This window comes from Bubalus kerabau, chromosome 4, assembly GCF_029407905.1.
Source record: "Bubalus kerabau isolate K-KA32 ecotype Philippines breed swamp buffalo chromosome 4, PCC_UOA_SB_1v2, whole genome shotgun sequence".
In the NCBI taxonomy this organism is placed as follows: domain Eukaryota; kingdom Metazoa; phylum Chordata; class Mammalia; order Artiodactyla; family Bovidae; genus Bubalus; species Bubalus kerabau.
In genome coordinates, this window is record NC_073627.1 from 146,225,884 (window position 1) to 146,238,337 (window position 12,454).

General features: G+C 38.5%; 1 protein-coding gene across 4 annotated transcripts in view; it reads right to left on the reverse strand.

Moving 5' to 3' along the window:
- Positions 1 to 1,000: 1,000 nt before the first annotated feature.
- The window catches only part of AGTPBP1 (ATP/GTP binding carboxypeptidase 1), a 202,452-nt gene continuing 190,998 nt past the window's right edge, over positions 1,001 to 12,454 (reverse strand). For all 4 annotated transcript variants that reach the window (XM_055578958.1, XM_055578956.1, XM_055578957.1 and 1 more), the window contains one exon: positions 1,001 to 1,763. In XM_055578958.1, coding sequence (XP_055434933.1) covers positions 1,589 to 1,763 — 175 coding nt within the window. In that variant the 3' untranslated portion in view covers positions 1,001 to 1,588. The remainder of the gene's footprint in view (positions 1,764 to 12,454) is intronic.

Here is a 12,454-nt window from a genome sequence, read left to right on the forward strand (position 1 = left end):
AATTACTTTCTATTACTATATAAAATAATAAAATAATTAACTTTACAAATCATTAATTATTAAATAAATAATGCTAAAGTATCCTGATATTTCCTAAATCAGGTCACCACACACTTAGAGGGCTAGTTCAACTTCACAATCTATTTAGTCTTTACTTTCTGAGATTAGTAAGAATTAGGCTATTTAGAGATAAGACCTCAATATTATGGCCCCTTGCTATGCTTTTAAATATGGTTCCTCTGGTGCCAAGAAGAAGCCATACTGTGGGTGAAAGGTCTCAAATAAGACAATGAAAATCGTTGATATGGAAAGTGCAAAAATCTGAAACACTTTTATAATTTCTTTTTCATTATTACAGGTCTCTAAAGAAAGATTTTGAAAAATTCTCCAGAATATGTGAAGATAACATGCCAAAACTGAAGCACCCAAGCCCTGGCAAGTCTGTTCATACATTATCTTTCTGGATTTGTTTTGCTACAACAGAAACTTAGTTCTTAGAGCATTTATCCAATGTCATTGGACTTGTTTTATTTTGCTTCATAAGTAAAGACGGTCATTCCTGAAGCAGGACAGCTTAAACTTGGGAAGATGTCACTATAAGAAAAGGCTGAAATTCACTGCCTTTCCTAGGACTCAATTACAGTGTCAGCGTGCCCTAAATGAATTCACGTCAGTACACTTAATAACTGTACAGCTCAGGAGATGCAGCGTAAGCTTCATATACATTTAACACTGGCTCATACCCTCACTACGTTTTTAAAGCTTTTTAATAGTCTGTAGCAGCAGACTTTAGGTGCACCCATGGGACACAATTTTAAGAGGAAAGAGCTGTTCAAATATATTTTTTACGATAGGTATGCCTCTACTATATAAACAACGCTATAAGCATTTTTTTCAGAAGTTTTTATCAATGTATTCAAATGTCAGATTATTATAATATTTCCCCAAAGAGTCCATAGACCAAATAATCTGAACTGGTTAAAAAGGATGACAAAATGAATGCAACATTTAATATAGTCTTTATTTGTTTAATTTGGTAAATGTAGAATGTAATGGTTTCAAGGCAAACTCTGGATGATTTCAGTCACAACTCAACAGTTAACATGATTGTGAAGAACAGTCTTATCTTCAATATCTACCCATCCTTACACAGACACATCTATAGGAATCCATGTACATATATATTAGTTTTCAGTAACTCAGGATTCTCAACAACTCTGAGAATACTCAACAACTCTCAATTTAGACTTTATATTCTCACGCACTTCAAAATTATCCATTTGATGCAGGATATATAACCATAAGATTAAAAACTCATGCAGTGACACTCAGGGTTTTTTTTAAAAAGTAAATCCAATATTTGATACTTCAATGCTATGTAAAGTGCATTGAGTATCTAAAATAAAACAAGTGCCAATTTTATCATGAATTAATAACATATTTATTGTCTTGAAACCAAACAGGTCCAAGATGCTTTCCGTCTTTTCTGAGTCAGCTTTCTATAAAGTCATTTCTCTCAAATTTCCTATGTAACAAAAACCAAGATATTTCATTTCTTCTTCGCAATTAATAAGTGATGGCAAAGGGTTCAAGATAGGTATGTTCTTGATTCAGAGTCAGAGAGTGCTTCTTCTTGGGCAGAAGGTTCATAGTCTCCTGTGTTTTCAGCCAATTCAATATCTAAGTCATCATTACTTTCTGCACTGTAATCAACTTCTTCAAGGAATCGAGGTTCATCTTCATCCAAAACATAAGTGGTGGGGCTGTGGCCAAAGCATACAGAACACACAAGACTTAGTTAGGTTACAAGGCTTTAAAATAAGATTATTTGACTATACTGGATTAACTTTCATTTCAGTATAATACAAGTAGTGATTTGGGTTAATTTTTAAAATGTTATCCAAATGAACAAATTAAGACATTTGTAATAGCTGAAAATAATTGCAATGATAATATAGGGTGAAACACTAACTTTTAATTATCTGACAAGAGTATCAATATATATTCTACAATTAGATAGCTTAAAAAAAATGGACTCTCTCAGTAGGTTACTTCTTGGAAGGATTTCATCAATTTGTAGGCTTAGGAGTTTATTTTGATCACTATAAATCAAGTTAAAGATAATTTCAAGAAGCTTTATAAGAAACTGTGGTATCTAATTGGTTCCTCCAGTAATACCCTGAAACCACTTATTCTAAGTCTACAATCATTTGCCAAAAGAACAGCCCATATACCCATCCTCATAGTCTCCACTGGTCAAGAATAAAAATAAAAACAAGGGAACATTTCATACCCAGATTACTTACTTTCCCTTGGGACACAGAAGAAGATATTTGCTTAAAAGCGCTAAGTGCTTCTAAATATTTCATTAGGTAGGCTGTTTGGGATTAAGGCAACCCTTCCACTAGGTAACATATTCTTTCCTCTTCAAAAAAATCACATATTCTGATTTCTCCCCATTTGGGAGACTTTACGCACGTGCATGCACACACACACACACGCACGCACGCACACATACACACACACACACACACACACAGAATCAAAGAAACATTACAGAAACATCTCAATATCCCCCTTTTGTGACCAAAACGATCTAAATTTCATATACATGTATGTTTGTTTTACCTATCTATTTCCAAAAAAGAATTTTGTATTGCTGATGCAATTAAAAGCTATAAAATCAGACAATAAAAAGGGAACAATAATATTTTCAAATGAGCAGAGAAGCTGATGTTATTAGGCACCGAAAATGAAAGAATTCCTGCAATTGAATACTAAATTCAGCTCAAATATATGAAGTTTAAATGGAAAAGACAAGTTAATGGATTATATGGTTCTAATTTTATGAGAAGGCAAACCTCATCTGATGAGAGTATCATTTTTCCTAGAATTGTTTTAATATTGCTTATTAAAGGAAAGAGAAAAATATATTGCAAAATCAACTTGATCTTGTATAGTAAACTTCCTCTTAAACGTTCAGAGCTTGCACCATGACACAATAGTACTGATAAATCAGGCTGAGTGGTTTGGAGGATTATAGAAGACTTTACAGCACATCTAACGTTCATAAGAACAATTTCATTGTTACACAACTAAAATATCATCACTCTGTTAGGATTTTAGGGAAAAAAGTTGAATTAATTATTTGCCTTTAAAATGACAATTATTCTTTTACTTTCAAAAACCTATGATTCATTCTATTTTGACCATGGTGCTTCAAATTTTCAGGGTGTTTTTCGCTCTCTGCAATTTTTTTGAAGAGTTTGAGCAGGTAGGTGTTAGTGCTTCTCTGGCCTTGGGCTTTTGTTTGCTGGAAGATTTTTTATCACCGTTTTTATTTCAGAGCTTACGATTGGTCTGTTCATATTTTGTCTTCAGTGCTTGTGATTAGTCTGTTCATATATGTCTTCCTGGTTCAGTCTTGGAAGGTTGTACTTTTCTAAGAATCTGTTCATTTCTTTCAGGCTGTCCATTTTATTGGCATATAGTTGCTTGTAGTAGCCTCTTATGATGCTTTGTATTTCTGTGGTGTCAGTTGTAACTTCTCCTTTTTCATTTCTAATGTTATTGACTTGAGTATTCTCTTTTTTTCCTGATGAATCTGGCTAATGGTTTGTCAAGTTTGTTCATCTTCTCAAAGAACCAGCTTTTAGTTTTATTGATCTTTGCTACTGTTTTCTTCATTTCTTTTTCACTTATTTCTGCTGACCTTTAGGATTTATTTCCTTCTACTGATTTTGTGTGTTTTTTGTTCTTTTTCTAGTTGCTTTAGGTGTAAGGATAGGCTGTTTATTTGATGATTTTCTTGTTTCTTGAGGTAAGCTTGTATTACTTTAAACTTCTCACTTAGCACTTTTTTGCTGCATCCCATAGGCTTTGGGTTGTGTTTTTGTCATCTGTTTCTAGGTGTTTTTTCATTTCCTCTTTGACCTCTTCAGTGACCTCTCGGTTATTTAGAAGCGTATTGTTTAGCCTCTATGTGTTTGCATTTTTTCTTTTTTTACAGTTTCCCACCTGTAATTGATACTTAATTTCATAGCATTGTGGTAAAAAAAAAAAAAAAAAAAAAAAAGCTTGATATGATTTGAATTTTCTTAAATTTACCAAAGCTTGATTTGTGACCCGAGATGTAATCTATCCTTAAGAACGTTCCATGTGCACTAGAGGAAAAACGTATATTTTGCTGCTTTTGAATGGAATATCCTGTAGCTATCAATTAGGTCCATCTGATATGTGTTATTTAAGGCTTATGTTTCCTTATTAATTTTCTGTTTGGATGATGTGTCCATTGGTGTGATTTAAGTGTTATCAGATCAGATCAGATCAGTCGCTCAGTCGTGTCCGACTCTTTGCAACCCCATGAATTGCTGCACGCCAGGCCTCCCTGTCCTTTACCAACTCCCGGAGTTCACTGAGACTCACATCCATCGAGTCAGTGATGCCATCCAGCCATCTCATCCTCTGTCGTCCCCTTCTCCTCCTGCCCCCAATCCCTCCCAGCATCAGGGTCTTTTCCAATGAGTCAACTCTTCCCATGAGGTGGCCAAAGTACTGGAGTTTCAGCTTTAGCATCATTCCTTCCAAAGAAATCCCAGGGCTGATCTCCTTCAGAATGGACTGGTTGGATCTCCTTGCAGTCCAAGGGACTCTCCAGAGTCTTCTCCAACACCACAGTTCAAATGCATCAGTTCTTCGGGACTCAGCCTTCTTCACAGTCCAACTCTCATATCCATACATGACCACAGGAAAAACCATAGCCTTGACTAGACGAACCTTTGTTGGCAAAGTTATGTCTCGGCTTTTGAATATGCTATCTAGGTTGGTCATAACTTTCCTTCCAAGGAGTAAGCATCTTTTAATTTCATGGCCGCAGTCACCATCTGCAGTGATTTTGGAGCCCAGAAAAATAAAAGTCTGACACTGTTTCCACTGTTTCCCCATCTATTTCCCATGAAGTGATGGGACCAGATGCCATGATCTTGGTTTTCTGAATGTTGAGCTTTAAGCCAACTTTTTCTCTCTCCACTTTCACTTTCATCAAGAGGCTTTTTCGTTCCTCTTCACTTTCTGCCATAAGGGTGGTGTCATCTGCATATCTGAGGTGATTGATATTTCTCCCAGCAATCTTGATTCCAGCTTGTGCTTCTTCCAGTCCAGCGTTTCTCATGATGTACTCTGCATATAAGTTAAATAAGCAGGGTGACAATATACAGCCTTGACATACTCCTTTTCCTATTTGGAACCAGTCTGTTGTTCCATGTCCAGTTCTAACTATTGCTTCCTGATCTGCATACAGATTTCTCAAGAGGCAGGTCAAGTGGTCTGGTATTCCCATCTCTTTCAGAATTTTCCACAGTTTATTGTGATCCACACATTCAAAGGCTTTGGCATAGTCAATAAAACAGAAATATATGTTTTTTTGGAACTCTCTTGCTTTTTCCATGATCCAGCAGATGTTGGCAATTTGATCTCTGGTTCCTCTGCCTTTTCTAAAACCAGCTTGAACATCAGGAAGTTCGCGGTTCACATATTGCTGAAGCCTGGCTTGGAGAATTTTGAGCGTTACTTTACTAGCATGTGAGATGAGTGCAATTGTGTGGTAGTTTGAGCATTCTTTGGCATTGCCTTTCTTTGGGATTGGAATGAAAACTGACCTTTTCCAGTCCTGTGGCCACTGCTGAGTTTTCCAAATTTGCTGGCATATTGAGTGCAGCACTTTCACAGCATCATCTTTCAGGATTTGGAATAGCTCAACTGGAATTCTATCACCTCCATTAGCTTTGTTCGTAGTGATGCTTCCTAAGGCCCACATGACTTCACATTCCAGGATGTCTGGCTCTAGGTCAGTGATCACACCATCATGATTATCTGGGTCATGAAGATCTTTTTTGTACAGTTCTTCTGTGTATTCTTGCCATCTCTTCTTAATATCTTCTGCTTCTGTTAGGTCCATACCATTTCTGTCCTTTATCGAGCCCATCTTTGCATGAAAATGTTCCTTTGGTATCTCTGTTTTTCTTGATGAGATCTCTAGTCTTTCCCATTCTGTTGTTTTCCTCTATTTCTTTGCATTGATCACTGAAGAAGGCTTTCTTATCTCTTCTTGCTAGTCTTTGGAACTCTGCATTCAGATGCTTATATCTTTCCTTTTCTCCTTTGCCTTCTGCTTCTCTTCTTTTCACAGCTATTTGTAAGGCCTCCCCAGACAGCCATTTTGCCTTTTTGCATTTCTTTTCCATGAGGATGGTCTTGATCCCTGTCTCCTGTACAATGTCACGAACCTCATTCCATAGTTCATCAGGCACTCTATCTGTCAGATCTAAGCCCTTAAATCTATTCCTCACTTCCACTGTATAATCATAAGGGATTTGATTTAGGTCATACCTGAATGGTCTAGTGGTTTTCCCTACTTTCTTCAGTTTAAGTCTGAATTTGGCAATAAGGACTTCATGGTCTGAGCCACCGTCAGCTCCTGGTCTTGTTTTTGCTGACTGTATAGAGCTTCTCCATCTTTCGCTGCAAAGAATATAATCAATCTGATTTCGGTGTTGACCATCTGGTGATGTCCCCCAGTATTATTTGTGTACTGTTGATTTTCCCTTTTATAACTGTTAGCATTTGCCTTGTATATTGAGGTGCTCCTTTGTTGGGTGTAAATATGTTTATAATTGTTATATCTTCTTGGATTGATTCCTTGATCAATAATTACTGTTCTTCCTACACAACAGTCTTTATTCTAAAGTCTATTTTATCTGGGATGAGTACTACTACTCCAGCTTTCTTTGGATATCCATTTGCATGGAATATTTTTTTCTAGCTCCTCACTTTCAGTCTGTATTGTTTCCCTAGGTCTGAAGTGAGTCTCTTGTACATAGCGTATATACGGATCTTGCTTTTGTATCCATTCAGCCAGTCTGTGTCTTTTGTTTGGAACATTTAATCCATATACATTTAAAGTAATTTTTTTTTTTTTGCATCTATAGCTCTTTATTCTTCCCAAATAACATTCAGTTCAGTTCAGTTCAGTCACTCAGTCATGTCCGACTCTTTGCAACCCCGCAAATCGCAGCACGCCAGGCCTCCCTGTCCATTACCAACTCCCGGAGCTCACTCAGACTCACGTCCATTGAGTCGGTGATGCCATCCAGCCATCTCATCCTCTGTTTCCCCTTCTCCTCCTGCCCCCAATCACTCCCAGCATCAGAATCTTTTCCAATGAGTCAACTCTTGGCATGGGGTGGCCAAAGTATTGGAGTTTCAGCTTTAGCATCAGTCCTTCCAATGAACACCTAGGACTGATCTTTAAAATGGACTGGTTGATCTCCTTGCAGGCCAAGGGACTCTCAAGAGTCTTCTCCAACACCCCAGTTCAAAAGCATCAATTCTTCAGCGCTCAGCTTTCTTCACAGTGCAACTCTCACATCCATACATGACCACAGGAAAAACCATAGCCTTGACTAGATGGACCTTTGTTGGCAAACTAATGTCTCTGCTTTTTAACATGCTATTTAGGTTGGTCATAACTTTTCTTCCAAGGAGTAAGCATCTTTTAATTTCATGGCTGCAATCACCATCTGCAGTGATTTGGAGCCCAAAAAAATAAAGTCTGACACTGTTTCCACTATTTCCCCATCTATTTCCCATGAAGTGATGGGACCAGATGCCATGATCTTCGTTTTCTGAATGGTCAACTTTAAGCCAACTTTTTCACTCTCCTCTTTCACTTTCATCAAGAGGCTTTTTAGTTCCTCTTCACTTTCTGTCATAAGGGTGGTGTCATTTGCATATCTGAGGTTATACCTTGTGCTTCTTCCAGCCCAGTGTTTCTCATGATGTACTCTGCATAGAGTTAAATAAGCAGGGTGACAATATACAGCCTTGACGAACTCCTTTTCCTATTGGGAACCAGTCTGTTGTTCCATGTCCAGTTCTAACTGTTGCTTCCTGATCTGCATATAGGTTTCTCAAGAGGCAGGTCAGGTGGTCTGGTATTCCCATCTCTCAGAATTTTCCACAGTTTATTGTGATCCACACAGTCAAAGGCTTTGGCATAGTCAATAAAGCAGAAAGAGATGTTTTTCTGGAACTCTCTTGCTTTTTCCATGATCCAGCAGATGTTGGCAATTTGATCTCTGGTTCCTCTGCCTTTTCTAAAACCAGCTTGAACATCTGGAAGTTAACGGTTCACATATTGATATTATGATCCTATTACCATTTACTTTATTGCTTTGGGTTTGTTTTTGCAGGTCTTTTCTTTCTCCTGTGTTTCCTGCCTAGAGAAGTTCCCGTAGTACTTGTTGTAAAGCTGGTTTGGAGGGTGCTGAATTCTCTTAACTTTTGGTTGTCTGTAAAGCTTTTGATTTCTCTGTCGAATCTGAATGAGATCCTTGCTGGGTAGAATGATCTTGGTTGTAGGTTTAGTGATTTGCTAGGAAGGTTTAGAAGATTTAGCACAGAGTTATAGTCAAAGCTATTACTTATTACACTGAAGATATACAAAGCAAAATCAACCAAGAGAAAAGGTGCATGAGGCAAAGTCCAGAGGAAACCAAGGCCCAGCAAGAGCCACAGCCAAGAGGTAGAGTAGTCATCAAAGTTTTCAGCAATTTCAAAAGAATGGAGGCAAAAGCTGGAGTTCCAGGCTGCCAAATTTCCTGGAAGAAAGGAGTTACAGGGATGTGACACCCAATGGTTTTTCTCTAGTGGCATTTGACAAATTCTTAAAATACACAGAGCAAGAAGCTGGAAAGCAAAGCAGAAAGCAGCAAAACAAATATAACAAAAAATAACAGAATTTGGGGCAGTCTTGTGAGAAACCCTGGGCCTACAGCTGTGACCTCTGGAAGGAAACACTTATAAAGGGGGCAGGGATGAATGAAGAATTACACGTTTCATATGTTTACAAACCTACATCAAATCAGCTCAGTTCCTCACTAAACTGCGGCAATCTGCCCTACACTATGGCCTGTCAGAGGACAGACTGAATCCTCTTCAAATGAATATGTGCTCTTCCTTGTTCTAACAGTCTTATTTTAAAGTTTCAAATAGACATCTATGTAAGAAGAATAATTTTATTCTTTTTCTTAAGTTTTTTTTTGATGTGTACTGTTTGTTTTTTTTTCCTAAAGTCTTTATGACATTTGTTCCAATATTGCTTCTGTTTTATGTTTTGGTTTTTTGGCCATGAGGCATGTGGAATCTTAGCTCCCCAACCAGGTATCAAACCCACACCCCACTGGAACTGCTGCTTAATGGTATGAGGATCTCCTCTGGGCAGATGATTTTTAAAAAAAAAAATGGTATTAGACAGAGGTGATTGTACAATATTGTGAACATACCAAATGCCATTACATTGTTCATTTTAAAATGGTATATTTTATGCTGTGTGAATTTCATCTTAATTAAAAATCCAAACATTATTTGATTATAAGATAGTAAATAGGCTCCATTTTAAACATGGCTGTATTTTTAATTACAATAAAACACTGTGTAGAGTTTGGTATTTTTCAACTTTACTTTCCCATAATGTTTTAAAACATACTTAACCTTAAAATCATATGCTTAATATCCTGAAATTTAGCCACCATCACAAATCTTAATGAGAAATATTATTAACTGTTTTAAGTAAGTAAGAGTAAGTGTTAGTCGCTCAGTCGTGCCCGACTCTTTGCGACCCCATGAACTGCAGCCCACCAGGCTCCTCTGTCCATGAGATTTTCCAGGCAAGGATACAGGAGTGGGTTGTCATTTCCTTCTCCAGGGGATCTTCCCAATCCAGGGATCGAACCCTGGTCTCCTGCACTGCAGGCAGATTCTTTACCAACTGAGCTACAAGGGAAGCCCATTAACTGTTTTACCAGTTCTCAAATCCTTTAAAAAAGGGTCGCTGAAAATACTGTTTAATAGTTCAGCTAACAGGTAAAAACACTTTTGCTGGGGACTTCCCTGGTGGTCCAAAGATTTAAGACACTACACTCCCAATGCAAGCAGCCCAGGTGCGATCACTGGTTAGGAAGCTACAGCCTGCATGCTGCAACTAAGCCCACAAATGGCAATGAAGATTCCAAGTGCTGCAACTAAGACCCAGTGCAGCCAAATTAAAAAAATTTTTGCTAAGTTCAAAAACACTATGTGGCTGTGTATGGTCAGGCCACTCAAGATGGCTTTACTCCTGCTCCGAGTACATCCCTGCTCAAGGAGTCCTTGCCTCATTCACAGCCTGTTCACATGACTAACCTTCCCTCTTAATCATAGAGCCTAATCAATAACTTGCCCCACCTCCCATCCCTTCATCCTAGCTAGTGACTATTCTACTTTTTGGATCAGAACGGCTCCAGTTCAGATCACTTGCTCAGTCATATCTGACTCTTTGTGACCCCATGGACTGAAGCATGCCAGGCCTCTCTGTCTATCACCAACTCCTGGAGTTTACTCAAACTCATGTCCATTGAGACAGTGATGCCATGAAACCATCTCATCCTCTGTTGTCCCCTTCTCCTCCTGCCTTCAATCTTTCTCAGCATCAGGGTCTTTTCTAATGAGTCAATTCTTCGCATCAGGTGGCCAAAGTATTGGAGTTTCAGCTTCAGCATCAGTCCTTCCAAAGAACACCCAGGGCTGATCTCCTTTAGAATGGACCGGTTGGATCTCCTTGCAGTCCAAGGGACTCTCAAGAGTCTTCTCCAACACCACAGTTCAAAAGCATCAATTCTTCGGCGCTCAGCTTTCTTCACAGTCCAACTCTCATATCCATACATGACTACTGTAAAAACCATAGCCTTGACTAGACAGACCTTTATTGGAAAAGTAATGTCTCTGCTTTTGAATACGCTATCTAGGTTGGTCATAACTTTCCTTCCAAGGAGTAAGTGTCTTTTAATTTCATGGCTGCTGTCACCATCTGTAGTGATTTTGGAGCCCAGAAAAATAGAGTCTGACACTGTTTCCACTATTTCCCCATCTATTTCCCATGAAGTGGCGGGACCAGATGCCATAATCTTCGTTTTCTGAATGTTGAGCTTTAAGTCAACTTTTTCACTCTCCACTTTCACTTTCATCAAGAGGCTTTTGAGTTCCTCTTCACTTTCTGCCATAAGGGTGGTGTCATCTGCATATCTGAGGTGATTGATATTTCTCCCGGCAATCTTGATTCCAGCTTGTGTTTCTTCCAGTCCAGTGTTTCTCATGATGTACTCTGCACAGAAGTTAAATAAACAGGGTGACAATATACAGCCTTGATGAACTCCTTTTCCTGTTTGGAAGCAGTCTGTTGTTCCATGTCCAGTTCTAACTATTGCTTCCTGACCTGCATACAAATTTCTCAAGAGGCAGATCAGGTGGTCTGGTATTCCCATCTCTTTCAGAATTTTCCACAGTTTATTGTGATCCACACAGTCAAAGGCCTTGGCATAGTCAATAAAGCAGAAATAGATGTTTTTCTGGAACTCTCTTGCTTTTTCGATGATCCAGCCGATGTTGGCAATTTGATCTCTGGTTTCTCTGCCTTTTCTAAAACCAGCTTGAACATCAGGAAGTTCACGGTTCACATATTACTGAAGCCTGGCTTGGAGAATTTTGAGCATTACTTTACTAGCATGTGAGATGAGTGCAACTGTGCGGTAGTTTGAGCATTCTTTGGCATTGCCTTTCTTTGGGATTGGAATGAAAACTGACCTTTTCCAGTCCTGTGGCCACTGCTGAGTTTTCCAAATTTGCTGGCATATTGAGTGCAGCACTTTCACAGCTTCATCTTTCAGGATTTGGAATAGCTCAACTGGAATTCCACCACCTCCACTAGCTTTGTTCGTAGTGATGCTTCCTAAGGCCCACTTGACTTCACATTCCAGGATGTCTGGCTCTAGGTCAGTGATCACACCATCATGATTATCTGGGTCATGAAGATCTTTTTTGTACAGTTCTTCTGTGTATTCTTGCCATCTCTTGTTAATATCTTCTGCTTCTGTTAGGTCCATACCTTTTCTGTCCTTTATCGAGCTCATCTTTGCATGAAATGTTCCTTTGGTATCTCTGATTTTCTTGAAAAGATCCCTAGTCTTTCCCATTCTGTTGTTTTCCTCTATTTCTTTGCATTGATCGCTGAAGAAGGCTTTCTTATCTCTTCTTGCTATTCTCTGGAACTCTGCATTCAGATGTTTATATCTTTCCTTTTTTCCTTTGTTTTTCACTTCTCTTCTTTTCACAGCTATTTGTAAGGCCTCCCCAGACAGCCATTTTGCTTTTTTGCATTTTTTTCTATGGGAATAGTCTTGATCCCTGTCTCCTGTACAATGTCACGAACCTCATTCCATAGTTCATCAGACACTCTATCTATCAGACCTAGTCCCTTAAATCTATTTCTCACCTCCACTGTATAATCATAAGGGATTTGATTTAGGTCATACCTGAATGGTCTAGTGGTTTTCCCTACTTTCTTCAATTTCAGTCTGAATTT